Source organism: Orcinus orca, chromosome 4, assembly GCF_937001465.1.
Source record: "Orcinus orca chromosome 4, mOrcOrc1.1, whole genome shotgun sequence".
Taxonomy (NCBI): domain Eukaryota; kingdom Metazoa; phylum Chordata; class Mammalia; order Artiodactyla; family Delphinidae; genus Orcinus; species Orcinus orca.
The window spans coordinates 151,818,614-151,843,779 of NC_064562.1; the positions used below are offsets into that span (position 1 = coordinate 151,818,614).

The 25,166-nt window shown below is 56.1% G+C and overlaps 1 protein-coding gene across 27 annotated transcripts; it reads left to right on the plus strand.

The window, feature by feature from the left end:
- Positions 1-364: 364 nt before the first annotated feature.
- On the plus strand, positions 365-25,166 carry TRMT44 (tRNA methyltransferase 44 homolog). 27 transcript variants are annotated; one of them, XR_004480836.2, is made up of 11 exons: positions 365-1,040; positions 2,676-2,790; positions 5,708-5,927; positions 7,848-7,916; positions 8,717-8,824; positions 10,066-10,137; positions 13,257-13,363; positions 14,732-14,915; positions 16,809-17,075; positions 19,739-19,855; positions 24,442-24,580. XR_004480836.2 is itself a non-coding variant. In XM_049709243.1 (11 exons), the coding sequence occupies exons 1-10, from the start codon at positions 410-412 to the stop codon at positions 17,525-17,527; spliced, it is 1,965 nt and encodes a 654-aa protein (XP_049565200.1). In that variant the 5' UTR covers positions 365-409; the 3' UTR covers positions 17,528-17,575; positions 17,628-18,251. The 27 variants fall into 27 exon arrangements, 17 of the variants coding, with proteins under 17 accessions (XP_049565200.1, XP_049565201.1, XP_049565202.1 ...); XR_007477092.1 differs by lacking the exon at positions 24,442-24,580 and adding an exon at positions 17,420-17,471 and having other exon boundaries at positions 16,809-17,315; XR_007477097.1 differs by lacking the exon at positions 24,442-24,580 and adding an exon at positions 17,524-17,575 and having other exon boundaries at positions 16,809-17,315.

The window sequence follows — 25,166 nt, forward strand, 5'->3', positions numbered from 1 at the left end:
ATATGTGGAACCTAGAAAAATGGTACAGATGAACCGGTTTGCAGGGCAGAAATAGAGACACAGAGGTAGAGAACAAACGTATGGACACCAAGGGGAGAAAGCGGCGGGGCGTGGAGCTGGTGGTGTGATGAATTGGGAGATTGGGATTGACATGTACACACTAATATGTAAAAAATGGATAACTAATAAGAACCTGCTGTATAAAACAAAACAAAATTAAAAAAAAAAATTCCTCAGCCCCGAACTCCCCAGCCGAATAACGATAAAGAGCCCAAAGCAGGAAAGGAAGTGGGTCCGTCTTCTTCCCTTTCACTTCCGGCCGCGACGTCCCGCCCCCATGACGCAAACACGCCGCGCCGTAACGTGCGTCATCCCGGCGCGCCTCCGAGGCTCTCGGCGGAGAGAGAACATGGCGGAGCTGGGAAGGGTTGCTGTTCGCGACCCGGATTCGCTGCTCCCTGGGGGCTTCTGGGCGGCGGTGGCCGTGTGGGTGGAGAGGCCGCAGGTGGCCAACAAGCGGCTGTGTGGCGTTCGCCTAGAGGCCCGGCGGAGCGCCTGCTTGCCCCGGGTCGAGCATTCCGGCCCCCGGCCGAGCTCAGGCCCCGAGCCGGAGGAGCGTGCCCCGGCGGGATGTGGGCCCAAGGAGGGGCCGGGACAAGGCCAGTGTTTCCCCGAGGGGGGGCCGGGCCCTCGGCCGGGCGCAGTCCCGGAGCAGGGCCCCCAGGAGAACCAGGGCCGGCGCCAGCAAGGGGAGGACCAGCGGGAAGCAGCCAAAGCGCCTCTGCTCTCTGGGGCCCCTGGGCAGCCCGGCAAGGCTGGAGCCGGGGAGGGCGACTTCCCCGCCCCGGACCTGGATTCTCTCTGGGACGATTTCTCCGGGAGCCTCGCCAGCGGCAATCGAGAGATGCTAGCCTTCTTCACCCGCTCCGGGGCGGAATCACAGCTAGAGGCTCAGCACGAGCTCGACGTGATTCTCAGAACCGTCATCCCAAAAATGAACGCGCATTCTTGTGCTCCGAAGAGAGAAATAGTCGTGCAAGGTAAGAGTATTTCTGATAGTGGCAGGTGTCAAAGATACATAGAGCCGGACACTAGTGAAAGTGGCAAGGATAGGTTTTAATTGGTAATGCACTATCACAGTAGGGGGAAGAGTCCAGCGTGAACTGAACTCCACTGCGATTTGTGCAGAGGTGACTGGGCTTTTTACAGGGAGAATGAAGGAAGAGGATGGAGCGGTAGAGCCCGGGAGGTGAAAAATTAACCAGAAGCAGGAAAGGTGGGGATCAGTCCCTGTGACACCATCTGGGTTTGCTAACTGGTGCCTGTGGATGTTAGGACCTCCCCTCCCACTGAGGCGGTCCCAGGGGCTCTTGCTCAGGTGTGGGCTGGAACAGTCTATTCTTCTCTCAACCTTGAGTTTTTTCAGGTGGGCACTTTAAGGGGGCCTAGGGTCATGCTAGGGATGTGGCCTTGAGCTGTGACAATGTTTGTTCAGGTCTTCATAGGCCAAGGTTGAACCCTAATTGAGACAGGCCTCAGAGGAGCCTGCCTAGAGTTTGGTCCCGGGGAGAATCTCTCGCAGAGGCTGCAGTTAGATTAAAAACCAGCCAGTAAGTGAAAAGGCACTAAAGGCACTTAGTCTGCCAGTTTCCTTGCCATGCCCCAGGGAGGTTGCAGATTCTTCATTGTTTTTGGAGGGGGCACGTAGAAATGTGACTCCTTAGTACAGAGGGTGGGGTTGTGGATTGGGGTGGTGTCTGGAAGGCTTGGGGAAGATGGTGAAGGAGCGCTGGACCATGAGTGGTAAAGGGATGAGGGAAAAGGCCAGCTCCTGGGGCAGCTCGTGGAGGCCTCCCTACATCTCAGAGCTGCACCCGTGCCGAATTTGACTCACGCTCAGAGCCTCATTGACTTCCCCTGCTGCTGCATCTTTTCTGCCTCTAGCTGGAGACGGTTCTCAGCTTTTCGGGGCTCACATGGCTAGACGGGGCCCACCTGTGTAGTCCAGGATACTCTCTCTCTCTTCCGAGGTCCATAACCCTCTTCACATCTGTAGAGTCCCTTTTTGCCATGAAACAACTCCGTGTGGTCACAGGTTCTGGGTATCAGGGTGTGGGTGTCTCTGGAGGCTGTTCTGTCCACCACAAGCAGCGCTGCTGAATTACTACTGGTGGCTGCATACCCCCTCCCCGCCCCCCAGTACTGCGGGCCTCTGTGCCCCTGTAAGACTCTTCGCGGGTGTTCCCTCCTCCAGGAGGCCCTCGCTGACCCTGCTGCCCAGACTAGTTCAGGAGCCCTTCCAGCTTTTATCACCTTTTAAACTTCACCTCTCCTGGCCTGAGGAGATGAGCGCATCAGTGCCCACGAGGCCTTCAAACGTGGATGTCTGCATTCTCACATGGGCTTCGCAGAAGAGCAGGGCGGGCTAAGCCTGTCCTCTTCCTCTTGGTGAGCACCGCTCCTCCACGGGGGGGCCCTTTCAGGACTACGCTCAGCTCGGCGCGGTGCAGGCTTGGGGATGGGCCGTGGCCAGGACGTTCGCTGATGTAAATCGAGTGGGGAAAAGCCCTGGGGGTTGAAGGCACGGTGGATTCAGTACTGTTTTTTTAAGACCGCTTTTGATGAGACTCTGAACTAAGCACTTTAATCGATTATCCCTATCTTTTCCCCCCCAGATGTCCTCAATGGAACCGTAATTTTCTTACCTTTGGAAGAAGACAGTGAAGGGAATTTAAAGGTTAAGACGAGCAACGTGTATCAAATTCAGCTCAGTCAGAGCGAAGGAGAATGGTAAGGACCGAATAACTTATTCTTCTCTCAGTGATTGATGCTTTAAATCAATGATGTTTTTAAATTAATGAATTAATTATTTTGGGGGCTGCATCGGGTCTTGGTTGCTGTGCGCGGGCTTTCTCTAGTTGCGGCGAGCGGGGGCTGCTCTTCGTTGCGGTGCACAGGCTTCTCATTGCGGTGGCATCTTTTATCGCAGAGCACGGGCTCTAGGCGCACGGGCTTCAGTAGCTGTGGCTCGCGGGCTCTAGAGCGCTGGCTCACTAGTTGTGGCGCCTGGGCTTAGTTGCTCCACGGCATGTGGGATCTTCTGGACCAGGGCTCGAATCTGTGTCCCCTGCATTGGCAGGCGGATTCTTAACCACTGCGCCCCCAGGGAAGTCCCCAGTCAGTGATTTCTTTAGGCAGCTGTAAGATTCCGGTCACCAAGGAGCAGCAGGGACTCCCTTTTAGGCGGTTCGGGTTTGTGGGAACGTGCTTTCTAGTTGGCATTTCCCTGACGCGTCCTTGTTCCTGTTGGCACCTGGGTGGTCATAGCCTGGCTGGAGGGCCCGTGCATTCTGTGTAGCCTTGATGGTTAGTAGCACCTGGTTCTAGCACCGAATCCAAATAAACACAGTGCATTCGTTGTTCTGTTATTTCTTACCCCTTGGTAACGGGTGGTAAGTGGAACCTTCTTTTTTGCTGTCCACTGAGGCTCACGGGGTCTTAGACGTAGCGGGTGTTCTGTGATGTTTATCATAAAAGCAGCAGGTTCATCCGTTCCCTTAATTCCACGTGGTGTTTGGGCCTGTCTGGACAGTGTGAAATTTGACTTACTTCCATTTGGTATTTTTTCAATGAAAAAGTCAGAGGAAGGTTAAATCACTTGCTGTTCTTCTGCTGGTGTTTTCCTGAGAGCCACATGCGTCCGTTCTTTCAAGACAGCCTTGGGGATGGGCTTTGTGCGTGGTTTCATAGGGAGCTGAGGGGTACATTGGGGATAGCTTGGTTTTGGAGTCGCGTAGACCTGCGTTTCCCCACCAGCGTTGAGCTTGGGTACGTTGCCTCTGTGGCCCTCAGTCTTCTCATCTCTGAAACGGGTTTAATCATCTTTGAGCCCCCCAGGAGGGGGCTGGGCCGGGCTTCCCAGGGACCTGTTGTAGGCTTACACGCTGGGTGGGGTACTCAGGGTCGGCCGGGGTGAAGCCTCTTGCCGGTTGTTAAATGCTCCCCAAGGGGCCTTGCCCCGAGGCCCTTTCCTCTCCCCTGGAGAGTGAGGGCAGACCCCGTGGGAAAGCCGGGTGTGCCCGTGTGGGTCACCCAGGGGGTGCCGATGGCGGAGCTGCGGGGTGAGCGCTGGAGGCTGCTGTCCCCTCGCCTGGTTGGGGAAGCCCGGCCCGAGTCCGGCCGCGGCAGGCGCTCAGTGTGGTTGATGCGGTGGAATCCCAGCTCATGGAGAACACTCCATGAGCTTCCGAGTGCCCGGGTGGCTACTCCCCATCTTTCCCGGCTGACATCTCCTGTCGTTGCCCTGCCGGGCAGCTGTCACCTGCATTGCGTTGGGAGCTGGCCACACCGTGGGGCCAGGTATGGGGCCTTCTCAGCAGAACACGAGTTAAATGGACGTTTGGTGGTTGCCACCGTGGGATGCAGCACTCCTGGTCCGTGCTTGGCTTCAGCAGGACTTCGGTGTGCCCACCGTGTGCTTGTGCTGGGCAGCTGGGGGCCAGCAAGGCCCGGGAGAGACAGGTGAATGCTCTAATGCCAGGTGGTGCTGAGTGCCGGGCAGAGAAGTGAGAGGTGGCTCAGGCCTCTATTCCCGGTCCCTTCATTGGCAAGGGCAGTGCTGTGCCCATCGTACCAGGGTGGGCGGGAGAGGCCCCTGAGGCCTGAGCGGGTGAGGGGGTAGCCGTGATGACCCTGGTGACACCTGGGAAATAGCGTGGGGCCCAGGAAGAGCAGAGGAAAGGCCCGAGGCCATCAGCCCCAGCAGGATAGCTTCCGAAGGGAAGGGACGGGAAAGGTGAGCGTCTTGGGGCGTGTTTCTCAGTGGACACTTGGCACCTGTTACTTATGGGAGTGAGCTGTGTCCCTTTGATGCGCCTGGTGGCAAAAGCCTGACAGTCGTAACTCTCACCAGACCGGCGACCCCTTGCCCCTGCCCCTGGCCCGCGCCTGCCTCCAGCTCTGCCCCGTCACCCAGCCGCCTCTGCTTCTGGACGCCACCTCCTTTTCTGTGCGCCAGCGAACTTGATGCCTCTCCCCTTCATCGCACTGCCTGGGCCGCAGCCTCGGTGGATGTGTTGTCGTGACCTAGGCCCGCGGGTTGCGCGTTTACTCGGCGCCCAGACAGCGAGCGCCCGCCGTGATCAGGCACTGCTGGGGCCGGGGTCGAGCGGCGAACAGAACAGACAGGGCCGCAGCCTCTGCATTTTGGTGGCAGAGGACACACGGTGACCTAGAAGGACTGTGAGCCACAGGGACTGTGTATGTGTCCTCAGCTTGGTGACCGAGCGCTCAGCTTCCTGGATGGGAAGTACTCAGTGGACCAGCATTCTACATCTGGGTAGCACATGTGAAATGTATAAAACCTAGAAAAGTTAAAGAAATCCGTAAACGTTTTAGCATCTAGCTAATCGGTGCATGAAGTGGGAGGTGAGAGGAACTTTGTCGTTGGGCTGATGGGCTTCGTAAGATGTGTAAATGCATTTTAACAACGTTTGCAAGAGAGGAGGAACTCTTTCTGCTTTTTAAATGTGTTTTTCTCTGTAGGATGAAAATTCTGTAACTAGTTCCAGATTGTCTTGTGTTTGGGGTACCATATTTTGTCATCGTAGCTGTCTTAATTTCTCTCTTCTTTTGGCAAAGAAATGTGTAATTTGAAAATAAGAATTGAAACCAGCTGTGCTTACTCATATCTCTCTTATTTTCAAAGGTTCATATCTGTTTTAATTTTCTGTCCAGAAAGATGGCATTCAGATGGCATTGTGTATCCCAAACCCACCTGGCTTGGAGAAGAGCTGCTGGCCAGATTGGCCAGGTGGTGTGTGGAGAGCAGGCAGAGTGGGTTCAAAAGCACCCTGTCCCTCATTTCCATCATGAAGTACAGCAGGGTTCACCAGGCGCTTAAAGAGAAGTATAAAGACATGACCAAGGTAATTCTGGGCAGAGACGTCTGTGACTTCCCCCACCCCCATTGAAACGAGGTGATGTACCAAGCTGCTCCAGGTGACGTTGTTTCGCCTGTGAGCTACAAAGGCAGACATTAAGTCAAAACGTACCCACCCAAGGCCCCACATCGCAGCCTGGACTTTGACATAGTTAGGGATGCAGACCGTGAAAACATTGGCAGTTACGCTGTGGAAAAGGATTTGGTTTTCGTGTCTTGTTTTGTTTTGGCACGTTACTATTTTTTTTCAAGAGAACAAAAGGAGAATAATTTAATTTAAAATAATTGAATATTTAAATACTAAGTTACCATAATTCTTTAGTATAAACATAAAGGTATTTGAAGAAAATATATGAAAAATTAAAGTACAAAAGCATATACGTCCAAAAAGGAGACCAATTTTGTAAAACGTGCTTAACTTGAAGATGTAAAAAGAAGGTAACCACAAACATCTGTGTATTCACACCCAGCTTAAGAAATAAAGTATCACAAGCATATCTCCATTTATTGTGCTTTGCAAATATTGTAGTTTTTACGAATTGAAGGTTTGTAATGGCCCTGCACGGAGTAGGTCTATTGGCGCCGTTTTCCAACAGCGTTTGCTCACTTCGTATCTCTGTGTCACATTTTGGTAATTTGCACAATATTTCAGACTTTTTCATTATTATTACGTTTGTCACGGTGACCTGTGATCAGTGACCGTTGATGTTACTGCTGTAACTCACTGCAGACTCAGGTGATGGTTGGCATTTTTAGCGATCAAGTATTTTAGTTTTTGGCTGCCCCAGGCGGCTTAGGGATCTTAAGTCCCCAACCAGGGATTGAACCCACGCTCTCTGCTGTGAAAGTGCTGAGTCTTAACCACTGGACTGCCAGGGAATTCCCAGCAATAAAGTATTTTTAAATTAAAGTACGTCCATTGTTTTCTTAGACGCAACGCTATTGCACACTTAATAGACTACTCTGTAGTGTAAACGGAACTTTTATATGCACTGGAAAACCAAAAAATCTGCGTGACTCGCCTTACTGCAATATTTACTTTGTTGGGGTGTCTGGAACTGAACCCGCAGTATCTCCGAGGCGCCTGTGCTAACAGAGTTGAACCTACTTTGTACTCTTCCTGTTCATATCTCCCTCCCTTCTCCTAGAAGTAACCACGGTTCATCGTTGCCACGTGTTTTTGTGTCAGTCCCCTCTTGCTGTGTAGCAGAGCATCCCCCAGCGTCTCAGGCGTTCCCGCTGGGGCTGGCTGGCCTCGGCTGGCCTCGCCTTCTCTCCCGGGTCCTGGCCTGGCGCTTCTTCATTATCTTACTGTTTAGTACCTTTAAGAAGGGACGTCTTTATTCTTCCAGCTTTTAAAATTGTCCTTGGCGAGATGGTTCGTCCAAACTCTCTAATCCACTAGACTGGAAACAGAAATCTGAACGTTTAGTATTGGCCATCGGTTTTTTTCTCATCTGCCAAACTCCGTTCTGCACGTTACTGATGTTAGTAACGAGGCCTCACACGTGCACAGCCAGTATTTTCTAGTTTCACAGTACCTGCTGGTCATCCTGCATGGTAATTAAGGCAGAGTCAATCCCCGCTTTACAGATCGGGAGACGGGGACAAACAACTGAGTGACACTCCTGACAAGTGACGGCGACTCACTGACAGACCAGAGGGTGCAGCACTGACCTCCTGACCCCTGCGCCTTTGCTTCCTCGACCCCCCCCCCGCCCCTCATTTCTTTGTCTGTCATACTTGTCTAGATAAGTGACGAGGGTAGCATAGCTCAGCATTTTCCTCTGATGCCCAGCGGCCCCACCTAAATGTCTTACAGACAATGTCTTTACTCCACAGTCTTGCTCCAGACTCCACACACAGATGCGGTGAAAACTTACACATGCCCTTGCAAATGTTGTAGGTGTGGCCTGAAGTAACTGACCCTGAGAAGTTCGTGCATGAAGACGTGGCTCTTGCTGCCTACCTGCTGGTAAGGCTGAGCGGGCTGAGTTTAGGTGGAAGGGCGGGAGGTTGCTGCGGGTAGCTCAGGACTTCTACAGTTCTGTTGGCCAGGGTTGGTTACACAAGGGATTTTTTTTTTTAACTTTGCATGGTGCTTTTGCGTGAATGTAGAACGAGTCTGAATTGTGAAATGTAACGTCAGGAATTGAACTGAAGCAGTGCCTTCCTGATTAGTAGTCAGCGTGGAACACAGAGATGCTGGCTGCGTTTGGGAGCTGCCGTCGGGGCCCATCTGATGCGCGCATGCCTACCCAGCAGTCCTCGCGTTCGGTGTTTCCAGTTCTAGACCTTCTCGGCTGCCTTGCTGACCACCTGGATCCGGGCAGGCCTTTAACTTCGTAGTCTTGATTTTCTCATCTATGAGATGTTTAGAGGAGACACCTTGCAATTGCCTTTCAGCCGTAATTCTCTTAGTCTTCGAAATAACATTGCTTCTCAAAGTATACAACACTTGAAGAATTGAGAGAACGCCTGAAGGAACTGACAGTAATCTGTACAGTTCTTGCCCAGAGATGACCACGTGAACGTGGACTCTGGGTGGAAGAAGAAGGCTTTGATGCCCGCGCAGCATCCGGCCGGGGCCGTGGGCGGGTCCCGCCTCGCTCTGCTCACCCGGGCATCACATGCGCGGAGGCCCAGGGCCTCGGAGGAGGCCGCTCCTCCTGTTGTGGGAGAGGATCTGCAGTTCCAGGTGGGGTTGTGTCTGAATTACTCTGGGGTGAAGTGAATCACAAACTGACTTTGGTTTTTTTTTTTCTGTTTGCTTAGATTCTATGGGAAGAAGAGAGAGCTGAGCGGGGAGAGACAGCCAGGCAGTGCTTTGTCGACCTCGGTTGTGGGAACGGCCTCCTGGTCCACATCCTGAGCAGAGAAGGGGTAAAGCACGCTTGGGGCCGTTTCTTGTACCTTCGCTAGAGCGTCTTCAGGCCCAGCACAGGGTCTTTCTCTGCTGGTCCGATCGGGATTCAGAGGTGGCCTGGCTGTTGGCATAGTGGCTGGTTGCGAACTCTGTGGGGCGGGCAGCTTGTAAACAGGACCAAAGACAGCGGTCTCGTGAGACTAGAAGAGGGTTCTCAGACACTCGGCCCGCGGAACAGCACGCTTTCAGCAGCTCTGATGTTTTTGTTGTCAGTATTTTCTTTGGAAAACCCACCATTTCAAGGCACAGAGAGGGGAATAAAGGATAAGGTGGGTTCTGCCCTAGAGAAGTTTAGATTCTAGCTCAGAGGACAGTCAGGCACCCATGTATTGTATTGATACACATACACATGTAAAACTGTGATAGTCAGTCTTGCACCCATTTTCTGGATTGTGAAGCAGAGGCATTGAGACCTGAGAACAGCCCTGGCCCTGGGAGCAGTTCAGGACTCGCAGGCGTCAGCTTTCCCCCGGCGTCTCGCGGCGTCCGGCGAGGCCAGTGCACTGGGTGCAGCAGCGCCGTCACCTGGCCCAGTGAGCTTCGTGCTTGAGAGTGACAGTGGGGATTGAAGCCCAGTCGTGGTGACCCGAAGGCTGGTTTTCTTGTGACCGTAGCATCCTGCCTTATGGACAGACACATTTGTCCTCACCTGTGGGACTTTGGAATGGGGTTGTTAGACGGGGCTTTCTGAGGTGCTTTGTAAAAGAGTGAGGCTGCAGTTGTGACCCCTGTGAACAGGTTGTCTGTGGGGTGTTAGCGCATCTGGTGGTGACTAGGAGCCAGTGGGTGGAGACATGGGGGTGGGGCCCCGGGAGAGCTGCGTGTGGTCAGGGTGCGCTGGATGAGAACGACCCTGAGGACGAGGCTCGTCTGGGGGCTGGAAGAGAAGGTGAGCCCGAGAGCTGAACTTGACCAGCTCAGAGGAGCCGGCTCCCTTTCCGGGCAGGCGTATTTCCCAGGGCTGCGTGTGGCCGTGGAGGTGTTTGCACGCCTTGGCTCTGTTCCCCTTCGCGAAGCCTCGGCAGCACAGGTTCTGTCTGTGCCCCGCAGGACGCAGGTGTCTGTTCTCAGCAGCCGAGGAGCTGACGGTCTCCTGCACTTAACGCAGGGGCTGATACCTGCAGAGTTTGATCTGTTCTTGCTAATTTATTGTGGTGTACTGACCTGGACCTTTGATTCCTGAAATTCCTCGTTTCAGCATCCAGGCAGAGGGATTGATGTCCGAAGACGAAAGGTTTGGGACATGTACGGACCAGAGACGCACTTAGAGGTACTGGCGCTGTCCCTGCCCTTGACCTCAGCGTGGTTATTTGAAGGGGTGTCTCTGTGTACGGGCCAGTCAGAGATGCTCATAACCACAGCAGTCCACATTCGTCTCAGTGCCCTGAGACTGTCGAAGCGGATGAAGCTTTAGACCTCCACAGGCTTCTGGTTAAACCGAAGGAGGGATGCCGGAGCCGGAGGCGTGTCTCTTCCCCCGGGTCTGCCGCAGGCCCTTTGCATCTCCTGTGGGTGCCCGAGGGGGCTATTGGCTGCCTGGGTGGCGGAGGCGGAGGACGACCCCTCCTCTGCATCTCCTCTGGTGCCTGGGACAGGCCGCATGTTCAGACTTCCGCTAGGCAGTGGGTGCCCACCCTGCCAGGACCGGGCCGGGGCGGGGGCACCATGGGCGGTCCCACTCTGTGAGCAGCGTGGCCAGGAGTGGCCTCCAGCAAGACGGCGAGCTGGCGAGGAGTCGGAGGAGGGGAGCGCAGTGGAGTGGCCGGACCGGGCTGCACATGCGCAGCCGTCCAGCGAGGACGGACAGCACACCTAGCCTCGGTCGTGACCGCGGGGCTGCAGGGAGCCCCGTCCGCCCCGCCGTGGTCCAGAGCAGCTCCGAGCCATCAGAGAGGGGGGTCTTCTCCGCAGCACCCCGCAGCAGGTCAGGGCTCTAGCGTTTCCCGGCGTTGGTCTCTAAGAGCCCAGGCCTCCAAGTCGGCAGGGGAGCGTGGCGGTGGGGCTGCACCCTTGGCCCCGGGGCGCCATGGGGCCTCTGCTGTCCAGCTGCCCGCATCGCCTCTAGACCCTGTCCCCGAGCGAAGATGCGCGGGGGTGACCGGGACGCGACGTCTCATCCGCCCGAGGGCAGGATGCTGACTGGAGAAATGAAAAGGGCATTCGCTTTTCGTCGTGGAGAATGTCAGGAATATACCGAAGCGGAGAGATGCCCGCGTGCCAAACCCCAGCAACTCATCGGCCGGCTCAGCGATTCTTTTGTCTCATCCCTCCCCCTCCCCGACCACAGCATCAGCCCAGCCGTGGTTTCCAAGCAGATCTCGGGTATATCATTTCATCTGTGAAAAGAAAACGAAAGTTTCAAGACTTATTTGGATATTTTCTCTTTGCCTTTCTATTAAAGTTGAGAATATTATTGCAAAATACAAAAACATTGGAGGAAGGGAGGTTCATTGCAGCTGCCCGACAGCTTTTTATTTGCTCAGTTTCTCATTATATATTTATACTTTGTTTTATGCTACAAGAGTTTACATTTGCTTGTATATTCATACATTACAATAAATTAGAACATTTAAAAAAAATCTCAGGTTTGAGGAATGGCGGTAAACCAGATGCAGGACTAGGGGAGGCTCTGCAGCTACATGTACAGACCACGTGTCCTCACACAGGTAATAAAGTTGGGCTCTGAATTTCGATGAGGCTGATGATCAAAGCTAAGGGAATAACGTGGTTGATTCCCAAATCCCCTGTGTCCCAGGAGAAAAAGCAAAATGATTTCTTTGGGTAAAAAGTTCACACAGCAGTTGAATAGGCTCTGTTTAAATCATGACCCCAAGGAAGAGCTGGCTGGCACAACGTGCCCCTTGGAGAACAGGTGGAAGATTCTGGTTCTTTATTCGAGGTTCCCTGTGGAGTGGGGGAAACCCCACCCATCACTCAGTGAAGGCCTGCTAGTAGGAGTGCTGTGTCTCACCTCTTGTGCATTTTTTGCTCGTTACACCTGGACCTCTGGTCGCCGAGCTGGAGGAAGAGTCCTGCATCTTCCCGTGTTAAATGTGAGGGTGGAGGCTGGCAGGTAGACAGGTAGAGCTTTCTTGTCTAGCATGTTGTTGGAAAGAAGACTGTAAACGTGATTGTGGTAATTACTAAGCGTAATTCGTTTTTGTAAAAATAGACCATTTAAAGAGGCAGGCAAATTTAAATGTAGAATGGGTGGGAAGAAAGAATAAATAGTATTAAAAGTTTGTTTTTGATAGTATCAAAAGTTTGTCTACTTTCGAATTAGCATAGACCATTTTCAGTATTTCACTGAAATACTGTTTTCAGCATTTTAATATATGTGAAAATAGAAGCACATATGCTTATTCAAGAGCCAAAAAGATGAATTTAAATTCAATTTTTATATCCGTCAGCTTTGCAAAACACTCCCGTGGCCTTGAAAGTGAAGGTTAACGTCGTGTCCCCCCATTTGTTCTGACCGAGAACTAACACGTCGCTTACTTGCCGTGGGGGTTCATTCTTCAATTCTAAAATTAGTGGATTTTGAGTGGTTATATAGTCTCTCTTTCCAGTTTTTTTTTTTAACCCTTTGTTTTACATTGAAGTATAGTTAATTTGCAGTGTTGTGTTAGTTTCGGCTGTACAGTCTCCAGTTCTCACTGACATCTTCACCATTGAGACTGTTGACTTTGATAATTAATGACGGCCTGCTGATTAGCAGAAAGGATAAGGTGTTCACTTAAAGTTCTTAAATCCTCAAAGCAAGCCGTTCCCAGCTTAACTACAGACACGATCACAGTGGTGAACATGCCTGTCCAGTGGGTAAAAACTTGCTGTCTGAGAGTTCACAAAAGGTAATAGTGTAATAGCAAAGGCTGGTGCACACTTCTGCAAATTCTTCCTATATTTTCTCTTTCCATAGATGTGCTCATTCCGCGGGTTGTGTAAGTGCATCAGGGTCTATGTCAAGTCAGCCTCAGACCTCCCAGCTTTCCGCTCCCCCCTCTGCAGGCCGTTTCTTGCCCCTCCTCCTGTCAAAAGTAAAGTGGTTCACATGTCCCCTGTCTCCTTTAGCTGTCTTATATTTATGTAAAAAGGCTATTTTTAATAATCAAAAGAAGATGAGCGTCCAGAAGTGGTGTTGGCTCATCGGCGCAGCGATGATGCTAAAAGTTGTCAGGAGCCGTGCCCTCGGGCAGGCCGGGCTGGGCACACACTTCCTCACTCCTGGCCCAGCTTCCGCCTTTTGCAGATGAAGACCTGCAGCCCAGAGGGGCTGAGACCGGGCCAGGAACAGCTGCGGTTCTGCAGGGGTGGTTGCGTTTGTTGTTTCCCTCCGTGCTCTGATTTTATTTACTACACGTTCAGTCTTGTTCTGTGTCTTTCTTGTAGGAAAGTGCAATCACACCAAATGATAAGACCCTCTTCCCGGACGTCGATTGGTTAATCGGAAACCATTCTGATGAACTAACGCCATGGATACCTGTGATTGCGGCCAGGTGAGTAGGTGGAGGTGTTAGCACAGTGGTGGCTGGGGATGTTTTGTTGCCTAAACCTCGCTGTCCAGAACCGTAGCCACTGGCTGCTTGTGGCTATCGCGTACTTGAGATGTGGCTGGTCCAGATTGATGAGAAGATAATCTGTTGGATATATTGGGTTAAATTTAAAATAAATTCCACCTGTTTTATTTTGCTATTGAAGATACGGATACTAGAAAATATAAAATTATGTATGTGGTTCACATGTTCACATTATATTTTCGTTGTGATTACTTCCACAGTGTTTATATCCAGTGTTGAAAGGTGTGTTTTTCCTGATAGCAGGAGGGTTTGTCTTTCAGAGTAGAGACCTCTGCTGAAATGTTTTGTCTCAATTTTGGGCTCTCTGCCTCGGGCAGACTTCTTTAAGATGCGCGTTACCTTGCTGCCCTTTCACATTTCATTGCCACGTCTCTTTTATCCAAGGTTCTTTTGGACTGTTCTATTTATTTATTTTTTTAATGCCCTCCCCACCCCTTTTCTTTTAGGTACAGTTGATTTACAATATTATATAGTTTCAGGAGTACAACGTAGCGATTAAAAATTTTTTGGTCATGCTCTATTGGTAATTATCATAAAATACTTCCTGTGTTCCCTGTGCTGTACAGCATATCCCTGGGGCTTATCTGTGTTATACGTAGTAGGCTGTGCCTCTTACTCCTCTACCCTTGCCTCGCCCCTCCCCGCTTCCCTCTCCCCTCCCCGCTTCCCTCTCCCCTCCCCGCTTCCCTCACCCCTCCCCGCTTCCCTCGCCCCTCCCCGCTTCCCTCTCCCCACTGGTGACCACTAAGTCATTCTCTGTATCTGTGAGTCTGTTTCTTTTTGGTTATTTTCATTCATTTTGTTTTGTAGATTCAGCAGACAAGTGATAACGTACAGTATTTGTCTTTTCTCTGTCTGACTTCATTGCACTAAGCATAACACCTTCCAGGGCCATCCTTTTGGACTGTTTTAGAATAATATAGGTCAAGGAGCAAATCATAATCTTTTTTGTGCTTACCTCTGAAATTTCCTGTCCAACAGCTGAAATCTCCAAGTACTTCAGAAAGTTTTAGATTACAGTTGATGATCATAATTGCAATAGAAAAAAATATTTTTAATAAAAGTAATTAGATTCCTATTTTATTGAAAAGATGCTATGCTGCATTGTTTCTACAAATTAACTTGGGGAAGGCTATATTCTTCTTTTTATATAAAAAACAGAATGAGCCAGTAGCACATGGTTTGCGTTTTGCCCGGGCACACCGTTGCCGCGTGGCTTTCTGAGGACTTTTCTTCCTTGAATCTCTTTAAGACTGTGGGTTTCCGTGTTGCTGATTGTCTTTGAAGGTCCTCCTACAACTGCCGCTTCTTCGTCCTGCCCTGCTGCTTCTTTGACTTCGTTGGGAAGTATCAGCGGAGGCAGAGCAAGAAGACCCAGTACCGAGGGTACCTGGATTTCATCACCGAGGTGGGGTCGACCTGTGGCTTCCACGTAGAGGAGGATTGTCTTAGGATTCCTTCCACCAAGAGGGTGCGTCCTGGTCCCCTGGGCTGTCCTCGGCGGGCGACACCGAGGTGTTTAGATGGAGAGCTTGGGGCCGTCCTTGTCACAGAACCGTAGACGGCACTGGGATGGTTGCAGGTGTGACTGTCCCAGAGGTGCCCTTGCTGATCCCAGCATCCCCGTCCGTCACTGGCGGGTCCAGAGGCTTGTTCTGCGCCTGCAGATCCCTGCTTTGCAGGCGCTCTGGCGCTTCCTTCTCCCGCCCCGTGGCAGCTCTGCAGGAACCCTCAGCAGGTCTTCATCCCTTTTCCAGAAACTGTGACTGCCCCTCGGGGACCCTCGCAGAGTGGGCGTCAGCTTGGCTTCTCTACAGGTTTCTGGCCATAGTGCTGCCTGGGGCTGAACGCTCTAACTTCGGACTTAGGGTCCCAAATTACAGGCTGAAATGGCTTCAGAAGCTCAAAAGGATTTCACATTTCCTCATTAAGAGGCTTATTAATTCAGATTTGCTTGAAATGAACTTTTCCAGGTGGAAATTGACCCTTGCACTGCCTGTGACCCTGCCAGGTGGTCGGGGCCGACCTGCTTACCACGCAGGGGGCTTGGACTACTGAGAGAGTCAGGGGAACCATTGACATTGGTTTCATTAATCTCTGTTAACTTTCTTTCATGAGACTCTGTGGACCTCAGTGCTTTTTGTGAAAAACGAAACACAAAAACCTGTCACCCGATCTCAGCTTGATTGCGTGACGGTGGTGAAAAGGATCGAAGGTTTGAGCTTGACTCTCGACTTGCTACTTCCTGGCAGTGCGTTCGGGGGCACATTACAGACACTCCCTGCCTGTGTCCTCACTGCCAACTAGGGAGCAGCAGCTCGCTGGCCGGTGCCGGGCCCTCGCTCGGGCTCAGCTGCCTGCGCTGGGCCTCTCTGTCGGCTTCAGGTACACTGCTGTCGCTGCTCGAGGTCGTTTGGGAAGTGTCCTTTAGGGCTCACCTTCAGAGCCTTCACGTCATGCTCTTCCATGTCCTCTGTTTTGGCAAGTCAGTCTTCTGAGGTTGAATGGAATTTTGCTGGAGTTTGGGTCACGTAGGTACGAGGATCCTACAGTTTTGATGTTTGCATTTGCTATTCCGTTACTGGTTGCTGGAGACCACGGAGCATTGCTTAATCTCTCCGAACCTCAGGTTTCCTATAACTGGAAGGTTCGGGGGTCAGGTGCAAGTGCGGGTGTCCACACACAGCAGCTGTTAATTGAGGACTGATTACGTGCCACGCCTTATTCCACGCACACAGAAGTTGTCACCTGCCCGAGATCACACATTTAGCAGGTGGCACAGCTGGAGAGCAGTGAGGGATGGCTCTGATGCAACCAGATTCGCCTTCATCGGGTTCAGGCCCGGAGAGGACGTCCAGAGACGCTGTACCCACTGCAGCCTCGCCGGACGGGGCCTGGCTCTCCCCAGGGCTCCTGAGGGCAGCCTTCGTCTGGACGTGCGAACGGGGAAGGGGACAGCGTGAACTGGACATCCCCGCCGTGCCAGGTGCTCTGCTAGGTGCACACGTGCTCTCCTCGCTCTGGCAGCGCTGCCCCTTGAGAGCCCTGCAGGGTTACCGTCAGGGTCTGTGTGGGGGGCGGAAGAGGGGTGCAGTGGGGTGCGGCTGGTTGGCTCAGTAAAGGTGACCTTGGTCTGTCGTGTTTGTTAGGCGCTGTGGAAGTCAGGAATGAAGCTTCTTGTGGGCTTTTGCTGATAGTATATTAAGTCATTGGTTGGTATGACTTTTTAAAATAAGGATTCCTTTCATGATAGGTGTCGAAGACTTTCGTGGAATTTATTCTCCAGAACAAGAGAGTTCCCTGGAGAACGTTGAGATACTATTGGAACGTGCTAAAGTACTTCCTGTGCTCTTTTCACGTGTAGGTGTGTCTCATTGGGAAATCCAGAACATACCCGCCCGCTGGAGAAGATTCTGTGGATGAGCGGAGAACCCGCTACATTAACAGCAGGCGGGGTGGTCCTGTGAGCCCACCTGGCCAGGTCCCTGCCCCTCGTACACCCGGGGCTGCCGGTGGTGCCGATGGCCCCGAGGGGCATGGAGCCCTGGACGCCGGGGCCGGGCACACACCGGAGTCCCCCGCCGAAGGACTCTGGCTGTCTGGATTTCGCCCCAGAGAAAAAGTCAAGCGCGTGAGGAACTGTGCCGCCCTCCCTCGAGATTTTATTGGCCGAGTGGTTTTGCAAGTGGCGAATCTGTTGTTGGGCAGAAAGCAGTCAAACGTGACAAGCTCTCAGAGCAGGAGCACGACGGCCTGGAGTCGGGGAGGTAACGGGCACCCTGGGTCAGAGCAGGAGCGCGAAGGCCTGGAGTCGGGGAGGTAACGGGCACCCTGGGTCAGAGCAGGAGCGCGAAGGCCTGGAGTCGGGGAGGTAATGGGCACCCTGGGTCAGAGCAGGAGCGTGAAGTCCTGGAGTCGGGGAGGTAACGGGCACCCTGGGTCAGAGCATGAGCACGACGGCCTGGAGTCTGGGAGGTAACGGGCACCCTGGGTCAGAGCAGGAGCGCAAAGGCCTGGAGTCGGGGAGGTAACGGGCACCCTTGGTCAGAGCAGGAGCGTGAAGGCCTGGAGTCAGGGAGGTAACGGGTGCCCTGGGTCAGAGTAGGAGCGCGAAGGCCTGGAGTCGGGGAGGTAACGGGCGCCCTTGGTCAGAGCAGGAGCGTGAAGGCCTGGAGTCGGGGAGGTAACGGGCGCCCTGGGTCAGAGCAGGAGCGTGAAGGCCTGGAGTCGGGGAGGTAACGGGCGCCCTGGGTCAGAGCAGGAGCGTGAAGGCCTGGAGTCGGGGAGGTAACGGGCGCCCTGGGCACTGGCTGGGCTCCAGGCAGGGGCTCTTCTCTTCTCAGAGCCAACTTCAAACTGCGGTACGCGGGCCTCTTACCGCTGTGGCCTCTCCCGCTGCGGAGCACAGGCTCCGGACGGACGTGCAAGCTCAGCGGCCATGGCTCACGGGCCCAGCCGCTCTGCGGCACGCGGGACCCTCCCGGACCGGGGCACGAACCCGTGTCCCCTGCATCGGCAGGCGGACTCTCAACCACTGCGCCGCCAGGGAAGCCCCCTTTAGTCATTTTTTAAATATTTATTTGGCTGCACCGCATCTTAGTTGCCCACCTGCGGGATCTTCCTTGCGGCGTGCGGGATCTTTAGTTGCAGCAAGTGGGCTCTTAGTTGCGGCATGCATGTGGATCTAGTTCCCTGACCAGGGATCAAACCTGGGCCCCCTGCACTGGGAGCGTGCAGCCTTAACCACTGGACCACCGGGGACGTCCCTGTGTGGTCATTTTTAATTAAATGTCAAGAGGAGTCTTCATCATCTTTGTCAGGTCGTTAGGAGTGTGCAGATGGGCTGAGGGAAGGAGCTTGTCGGTGGGCTGCTGCCCGAGGGTGCTGTAGGGCTTCCTGAGCAGCCAGGCGCTCGCCCTCTGAGTTTTGGGCTCACTGGAGGAGATGGAGGCCCCACCCTCAGCCTGTTGGGGATGCTGCCCGCTGGCCCCGTGGGTGGGCCGGCCCAGGGAGGGGTGAGCAGTGGGTCCTTCTCCCCCCACAGCGTGGATGGTGCTCTGCTGAGTCTCTCTTCATCCTCACGCCCTTCCCATCCCTCGTGTACGTGTGATGCGGCAGTGCCCTCGAGCTTGACCCCCTCCAGGGATCACCTGACCCTGAGAGCATCTGGTTGGGAGAGCCTCTCTGGGGACCCGGTGGCGGCCGTAGCCAGTGCCGCCCTGGTGGAGGGGGCTGACTGTCCGCATAACTGCGGACAAGGCCCAGCTGCCTGGGGAGTTCTGTGGGTCGGCACCCCTTCCTCGGTGCGCCCTGTAGAGGCGGGCCAAGGTGGAGAGGGAGGACGCTGCCTTGGGGCTCAGACCTGCGGGCGGCTCTGAAAACGTGGACTCTGACCTTTAATTCCCAGGATGGTCCTTTCCTCTGCGGGGTCCTTTGGGAGTGACTGTGCCCAGGAAACGCTGGCCTGTGCCTGGGGTGGGACGCCCTGATAGTGAGCAAAGATGGGGGTCTCTACCTGGGCTCAGTTTGGGTGGGTAGCGGTGGCTCCGATGATGATGGGGTCTCAGGCCTGCCCGCCCGTTGGAAACGTCGGAGAGCCGGGGTGCCGTCCTCCCCGGGTGGGTCTCCAACAGCCGGGCTGGTCTGAGGTACTCCTACGGCCCCAACCGGCACGAGAAGCCTATCCCGGCGGGGGCGGGGGGTACCCTCAGCCTCGCAGCTGCACGCTCCGCCCTTTGTCACTGGACTTAGTGACCCCTGCCCCAGCGTCAGGCTCGGGACCCCAGTGTGTTTGAGCCCTGCGCGATGTCAGTGAGCGGGTCTGTCCCCAGGACCTCACTCATCCCAGGCTGGGGTCTACCCTCTGCCAGGCATGGCGGAGGGGATGCCAGGTGGGAGGTGGCAGGCTCGGGACACACGCACGTGGAAGGGTGAGAGGCAGCGGTGCGGAGCTGCACGTGCGAGCCCGCGTCGTGGGGCTCTAGGCTGGGGGGTGGGGGAGGAGGGCAGGCTTCTGGGCCAGGATTTAATTTTCCCCCGGACTTCCCGTCTCCTCTCAGAAGGGGTTCCAGGTGGCTGCGAGGCGGGCTTGACGCGTGGAATGGCAGTCCCCGCCCCGAGCAGCGGCTGGGCCACGCGGCAGGGCTGACTTGCTGTGTCTGGGAGGCTCGGGGGTCAGACACGGCGCGCGCGGCCTGACATCTCAGGTGCGATGGCTCTGCCTGCGGAGTTCCAGCAAGCTGTGGATTCAGTTTAACTAAAGTTCTCACGTGGGGGAAACCCTGTCTTCAACAGGGAGCCTGTCCTTGGCGGAAGTGGCCGGGGAGCTGGACAGGGAGACGCTGCGGAAGCTGAAGCGGGAGTGCGGGGGCCTGCAGACGCTGCTGAGGAACAGCTCGCAGGTGTTCCAAGGTGAGGGGTTGGGCCGGGCCTCCCTCGGTTCTCAGCGCCCGAGGACGGGCTCCACGCTTCCCGAGGCAACGAGAAGCTGCTCTCGTGCAGATTCTACCCCCGCCCTCTCCTGCCTTCCCCCCACTTTTTTTTAATGAAATAAACCTTATTTGAGAGGAGTTTCAGAGCTAGAGGATAGATCCCCTCACGTGCATCTCAAGTCGCGCAGGATGTGGGTTGCCCCTCTGCTTCTCTGATGCTGCCAGCCTCTGCCCGGCACCCCCGGGCCCAGCCCCGCCCCGTCCAGGACGCGCCCCCTCCTCCCGTGCTGGCAGGGCCTCCCGTCGCTGGGGAGCTTTTCCCGGTGGAGCTTCAGTACTTGCTGTGCTTTGGCCTCTGGCTGAGCTCCCAGCCAGGCCCTGGGCCTAGAGGAGGGAGGCCTCCCTACCCCGGCCCGTGTGCCTGCACTCCCCCTCCCCACACACACTGGCGCCCTGGGATCCAGGTGGGCGGAGGGAGGAGGGCCCGGGGCCTGCATGCTCTTCCACGAAGGCTGCAGAGCGGGGCGCCGCCACCCCTGCCCTCCTGGAGTTTGCAGCCTGACAGGGAGGGGAGACATCGCAGATGTTTACATGGGGCACCTGGGGTTCAAGAAGTTCTGTGTACACATCCGCCAGAGGGTCCATAAGTCGTCGTGTTTGCTTCTTAAAGCTTTTTCCCCTTTGTCTTTGTGGAAGTATTTTAAAGCACATCCCATCTGACACGCTAGTCACCCCTAAGTACTTCTGTGCGTGGCTTTAAAAATAGTGGATGTCTTCTTGCATCACCCTAGTGTCGTAGGTGACATTCTCGCCCTGGGAGGCCTGGCCTCACCTCAGACAGGCATCAGGAAGGCTTCGCTTAGGAAATGACATCTGAGCTGGGACTTGGTGAAGTGAACAAGGAAAACACTTCAGGCAGAGGGAGCAGCGTGTGCGAAGTGGCAGGATGGGGCCTTGCTGAACGGGGTGGGGGCAGGGTAGGTAGGGCTGGCGGGCTGCAGCCCCCTGTGGCCGTGAGGGGGACCTGGGCCTCTGTGACGGGCAGCGGCGCGCTGGCTCGCTGTGACGGTGGGAGGAGCAGGCCCAGCTGCCCCGTGAGCTCGTGCAGGCGGCCCGAGGGGCGGCCGGAGAGCAGTGCATCAGGCTCAGCAGCTGCGTGGATGCAGGACGGGGTGTCCGGCAAGGAGGCCGTGCCTGCCTGACCCCCTCTGTCCGTGCTGGCGGCTGCACGCCCAGATGACAGCCTCCCTGTCCCCACCCGTCCCCAGCGCCCGGCGGGTGGGTGGGCACTCCCTTGGGACAGGTGCCTTGGGGGTCTGTGTGGGGAGGGGTTACGGGCCCTGCTGGGCTGGGGCCTTTGCAGAGGTGGGGAGGCCACTGTGGCAGCACGGAATAGAAGTCTGACCCGAGGGCGCTGGCCAGCACTGGGCCTGAAGGCCTTGTCCCGCGCCCCAGGATGTGGGCCAGTCCCTCCCCCCGCACCTTTGTACTCCTACCGCCAGGGTGGTTGCCCCGTGACGGGGGGCGTGGGCGGAGGGACCGCGCACGGAGATGCAGAAGCACATCTGCCCACGCCTCGGCCTGTGCACCTCCTCGGGAGGTGAGTGCTGCCGCCTTGCGGCCCCACCTCCACGCGTGCACCTGAGAGCTCCGTGCGCGCTGCCCGTGTGTGCACCACCCCGAGGCATACACACCTGTACCACCTGCCCCTGTGTGTGCACCTGAGAGCTCGCGTGTTCACGCCCGCAGCACCTGCGGGGGGCCTTCCAGAGCTAACGTTGGTTTTCATTTCAGCTTGACCTCAGTCGGCTAAATGCTGCTGTTGCTATGGCAGTGAGCCCCGCAGTGGAGCTGGCGGGTCCAGGGTTGGGGGCTGTGGAGGGCAGCCCACTGGTGGATGGAGAGGCAGGGGGCGGGTGGGCCTTGCCGCTGGGAGTCCCCGCCCAGCTGGGCTGCACTGCGTGGAGCTTTCCTGACTGACATTCGCTGTGCCCAGGGGGCTGCTCTGCTTCCTGCTGTTCCCAGCACGGTTTTCTGTTTGGTTTCATGAAAGAGTGTTCTTTTCTCCCCCATCGTAAATATGCATGTGTGCGATCGGTTTTCTGTGCGGTTTGCATCGCTGAGCGCGTTTATTTTTGGAAACGCTGAAGCGTATGAGGCTTGGGGGTTGAGCTCCAGTAAACATTCTACACCCAGTCACGCAAAAAATAAGCACCAAAGCTGGGTCTTATCTCATAGGAGATTTTTTTTTAAACTAACGTGGTTTAGTTTTACATGAGTGAGGAGGTGAAAAGAGTTTCAGATGCTTCAGTTCCACCTGCCCTGAGCACCTTGTGGGCTGGGCACGCGCCCGCGCTCAGCCTTGAGGACACGGACGCAGCTCAGCGAGGTCGGTCCCTGGCCCAGGGTCTCCGGCGAGCTTGGGGGCTGGGCTGGCCCCCCGGGTCGAGAGGGACCCTGAACTGGTGCTGCTGAGCGCGCCGCACTGTCCCGGTAAATTTACCTCCCTAGTGGGATTCTGGAAGAATCCTCAGCCGCTTCCTCAGGACACTGTGGCTCAGGTGACGTCTGCAGTCAGAGACAGCGGGGGAGCCCGAACAGCAGGTCCACTGAGTCTGAGGGACTCACGCTTTGGGGAGGAAGTGGGCTCACAAATGTCGGGTGAGAAGTGAGCTCCGTAGAGCACATTTTGTGCCTGTGATTCACTTAAAATCGGGAAGTCTGCTGGTCTGGCCTGCCAGCCGGCTGGAGGGGTGCAGGCAGAGGGCACGGGCCTGCCCAGACTGGGGCCGGGGGCCTGTCAGCTGGCCTGGCCCCCCTCCACAGGGCCACCCCTCATCACCAGTGCCTGCTCCACAGGCCCTACAAATCCTGCCTGGGTCCCCTTCCCCCGACCCTGCAGGGATTGCTCCGGAAACGTGGTACGGCCGGTGGAGGGCCCACTGCGAGGCAGCCCGCCCTGAGGGAGCGTGGACGGGCCAGCCTCTGTGGAGGGTGAGGGTCTGCACTTGGCTTTGGCCCCAGCGAGCTCCTCACCCTCTCGCCCGGACTTCTCTTGAGCCTGTCCAGGCCGTCAGGGGCTCCTCGTCTTTCTGGGGCACCCACGGCGGGAGTCTGGGGGAGTCTCACCTCCCAGGCTCCTTTGCACACGGCTGGGGGGCTCCGGCCACCCTGCCCTGGCTGGGGTGTGTTGTTCCTGGCTGCGCCAGGAGGGGCTGCTGTGGGAGCGCCTGTGGAAGGCGGTGGCTGCTTGCCCAGCTCCCGGGCCAGGGCAGCCGAGCTCTCAGTGTCTGCCTCGTGGGAAGCAGGGCCGGCCTGGCCCTTCCTAGCTGCTTCTCGGCTGCCCCCTGAGGGTGAATCCCTGCGTTGTGTCCCTCGTGCGGAGAGGCACCTCTGCGGTTCCTTCCTCTGGTTTCAGGGGGCAGTTTTCAATAAGCATCAGTCTGCAGAGACAGACAGTCTCGTATTGCTGCGACACAAGGCAATTTGAAAGCGAAATTCAAGCGTGAATGCACACTTTCAAGTTTTCCTTAGAAGCTGGAGAGCCAGATTTGCTCAGTAAGCTTCCTTTATTTCTGCCGAGCCTTTCCGTCTCCAGGCGGCTGTACAGCTTCCAGGGAAAGGCAGGACGGGTTTGGCTGCTCTGGCCCCGTCCCACGTGGGGGTGTTGGCGTCTCGGGAGGAAGCGGCCAAGCGGAAGCTCCCAGCGCGGCTTCAGCCGAGTTGGGGCGACTGGTTCAGGAGGCGTTTGGGCGGCCCCGGGCCCTCCCCGTGCACCGCCCTGGGGTCCTCCAGCCGCCCAGCTCTGCGGCCACCCCGCCCACACAGGTCCCCCCACCGCATCTCAGCCCCCTGCTGCTCTGTGAGGGCCTCCCGCCCTGCCCCTGCCGACAGGGCTGCCGCGCCCCTACCCCTACTTCCCGTTTACGTTTGGGGGCTCTGCCTGTGACCCTGCTGGCCCCCGCAGCCTGCCCCTCGTCTCCACCTGCCTGGACAGGGCCTCTCCCCCGCTCGCTCCGCTCCCTCCTTATGATGCGGACGCGTGCCCTCGAGGGCCAGTGCCGCCATGCGGACGTCCTGCCCGCCGTCGGGACCACGCTCATGGTAGGCGTTGGCCTTGTTCCACGAGCTGGTGCCCACGAGTGGCCACGCCCGGGTCCCGTCACCAGCAGGACCCCAGGCACCGGCTCCTTGCCCTCCACCTGGCGTGCGGCAGCCCCTCCTGACGGCTCCCAGCCCCAGGCGCCTGCACCTGGTCCTTGCTCCCCTCGGCCCCTCCCTCGTGCTCCCGTGTGTGTGTGTGTGTGTGTGTGTGTGTGTGTGTGTGTGTGTGTGTGTGTGTGTGTGTGTAGGTGGGACTGCAGGCCGCGGGCGGGTGGGGGGCTGGGGCTGGGGCCACGGCCCGGGATCCCCGCGCCTCTCCCCCTCCCGCCGCTGGGCCTGCGGGGGCTGCGTCTCCTGTGGCCGCACTCCGGCCCTGGACAGCTGTCCCCACAGAGCCCGGCCGCCTGCCCAGCTCGCAGTTCACTCCTCGGCTGTGTCTTTTCTCTTTGTTCCCAACCCCAGTTGTGAACGGGCGAGTTCGCATCCGCGACTGGAGGGAAGAGAGGCCTCGGAAGGAAAAGGAACCAGAAGCAAAACGGAGGCCGTTTTCGGAAACGTTCAAAACCCGCATCTGTTGGTTTTTCGCTCATCACCCTGATGGTTGTGTTCTGCCTTCCGACCGCTGCCCATTTGCCCACGGGCCTGGGGAGCTGCGGCCGGCCACCACCAAGAAGAGCCAGCAGCCTCTGTGAGCTGCTCCGCCTGCGGGAGGCCTGGGGCGGCGAGGCCGAGCCCGAGGGCAGCTCCCAGCTCCCCCGAGCGCTGCGCTTCTGCCCTGGTGGCGTTCAAGGTCGTTTTCCTTCCTCCTCGCTCCAGCTTCTCACAGGGGACGTGCTCACGCCCCACTGAAGCTACAATCACTCACACCTCCCCCTGCCCCGTCCCAGTGCTGGGTTTGTTTTAAATGTGGTCGCCCTTAAATGTGTTCAGCATCTTTACATCAGGAAGAGAGAGTGACAGTCTCGTGGTGTCTCGTGGCTCAGGAGGTGCAGGAAGTGCTTGAACTGGCCCTTCTCCAGCAGGGTGGCCGTCCCCGCCAACCACTAGCCACTCCGGGGTTGGCCGCCTCCTCCTGCCGTAGATCTTCTCCCCACAGTTACCGTTAATTCTCATTCCGGGAAAACAAAAATAATCCCCAGATCCCGATGTGCTAATATTTAAAATTGCGTTTGTAGTTTTACACAAAA

Excerpts from the sequence above, each read along its gene's own strand:
- TRMT44 (XM_012531361.3), top strand. The coding sequence starts at position 410 with ATGGCGGAGCTGGGAAGGGTTGCTGTTCGCGACCCGGATTCGCTGCTC. Across the intron at positions 2,791-5,707 it reads AGTCAGAGCGAAGGAGAATG|GTTCATATCTGTTTTAATTT; the intron begins GTAAGGACCGAA and ends TTATTTTCAAAG. Across the intron at positions 10,138-13,256 it reads GACCAGAGACGCACTTAGAG|GAAAGTGCAATCACACCAAA; the intron begins GTACTGGCGCTG and ends TCTTTCTTGTAG.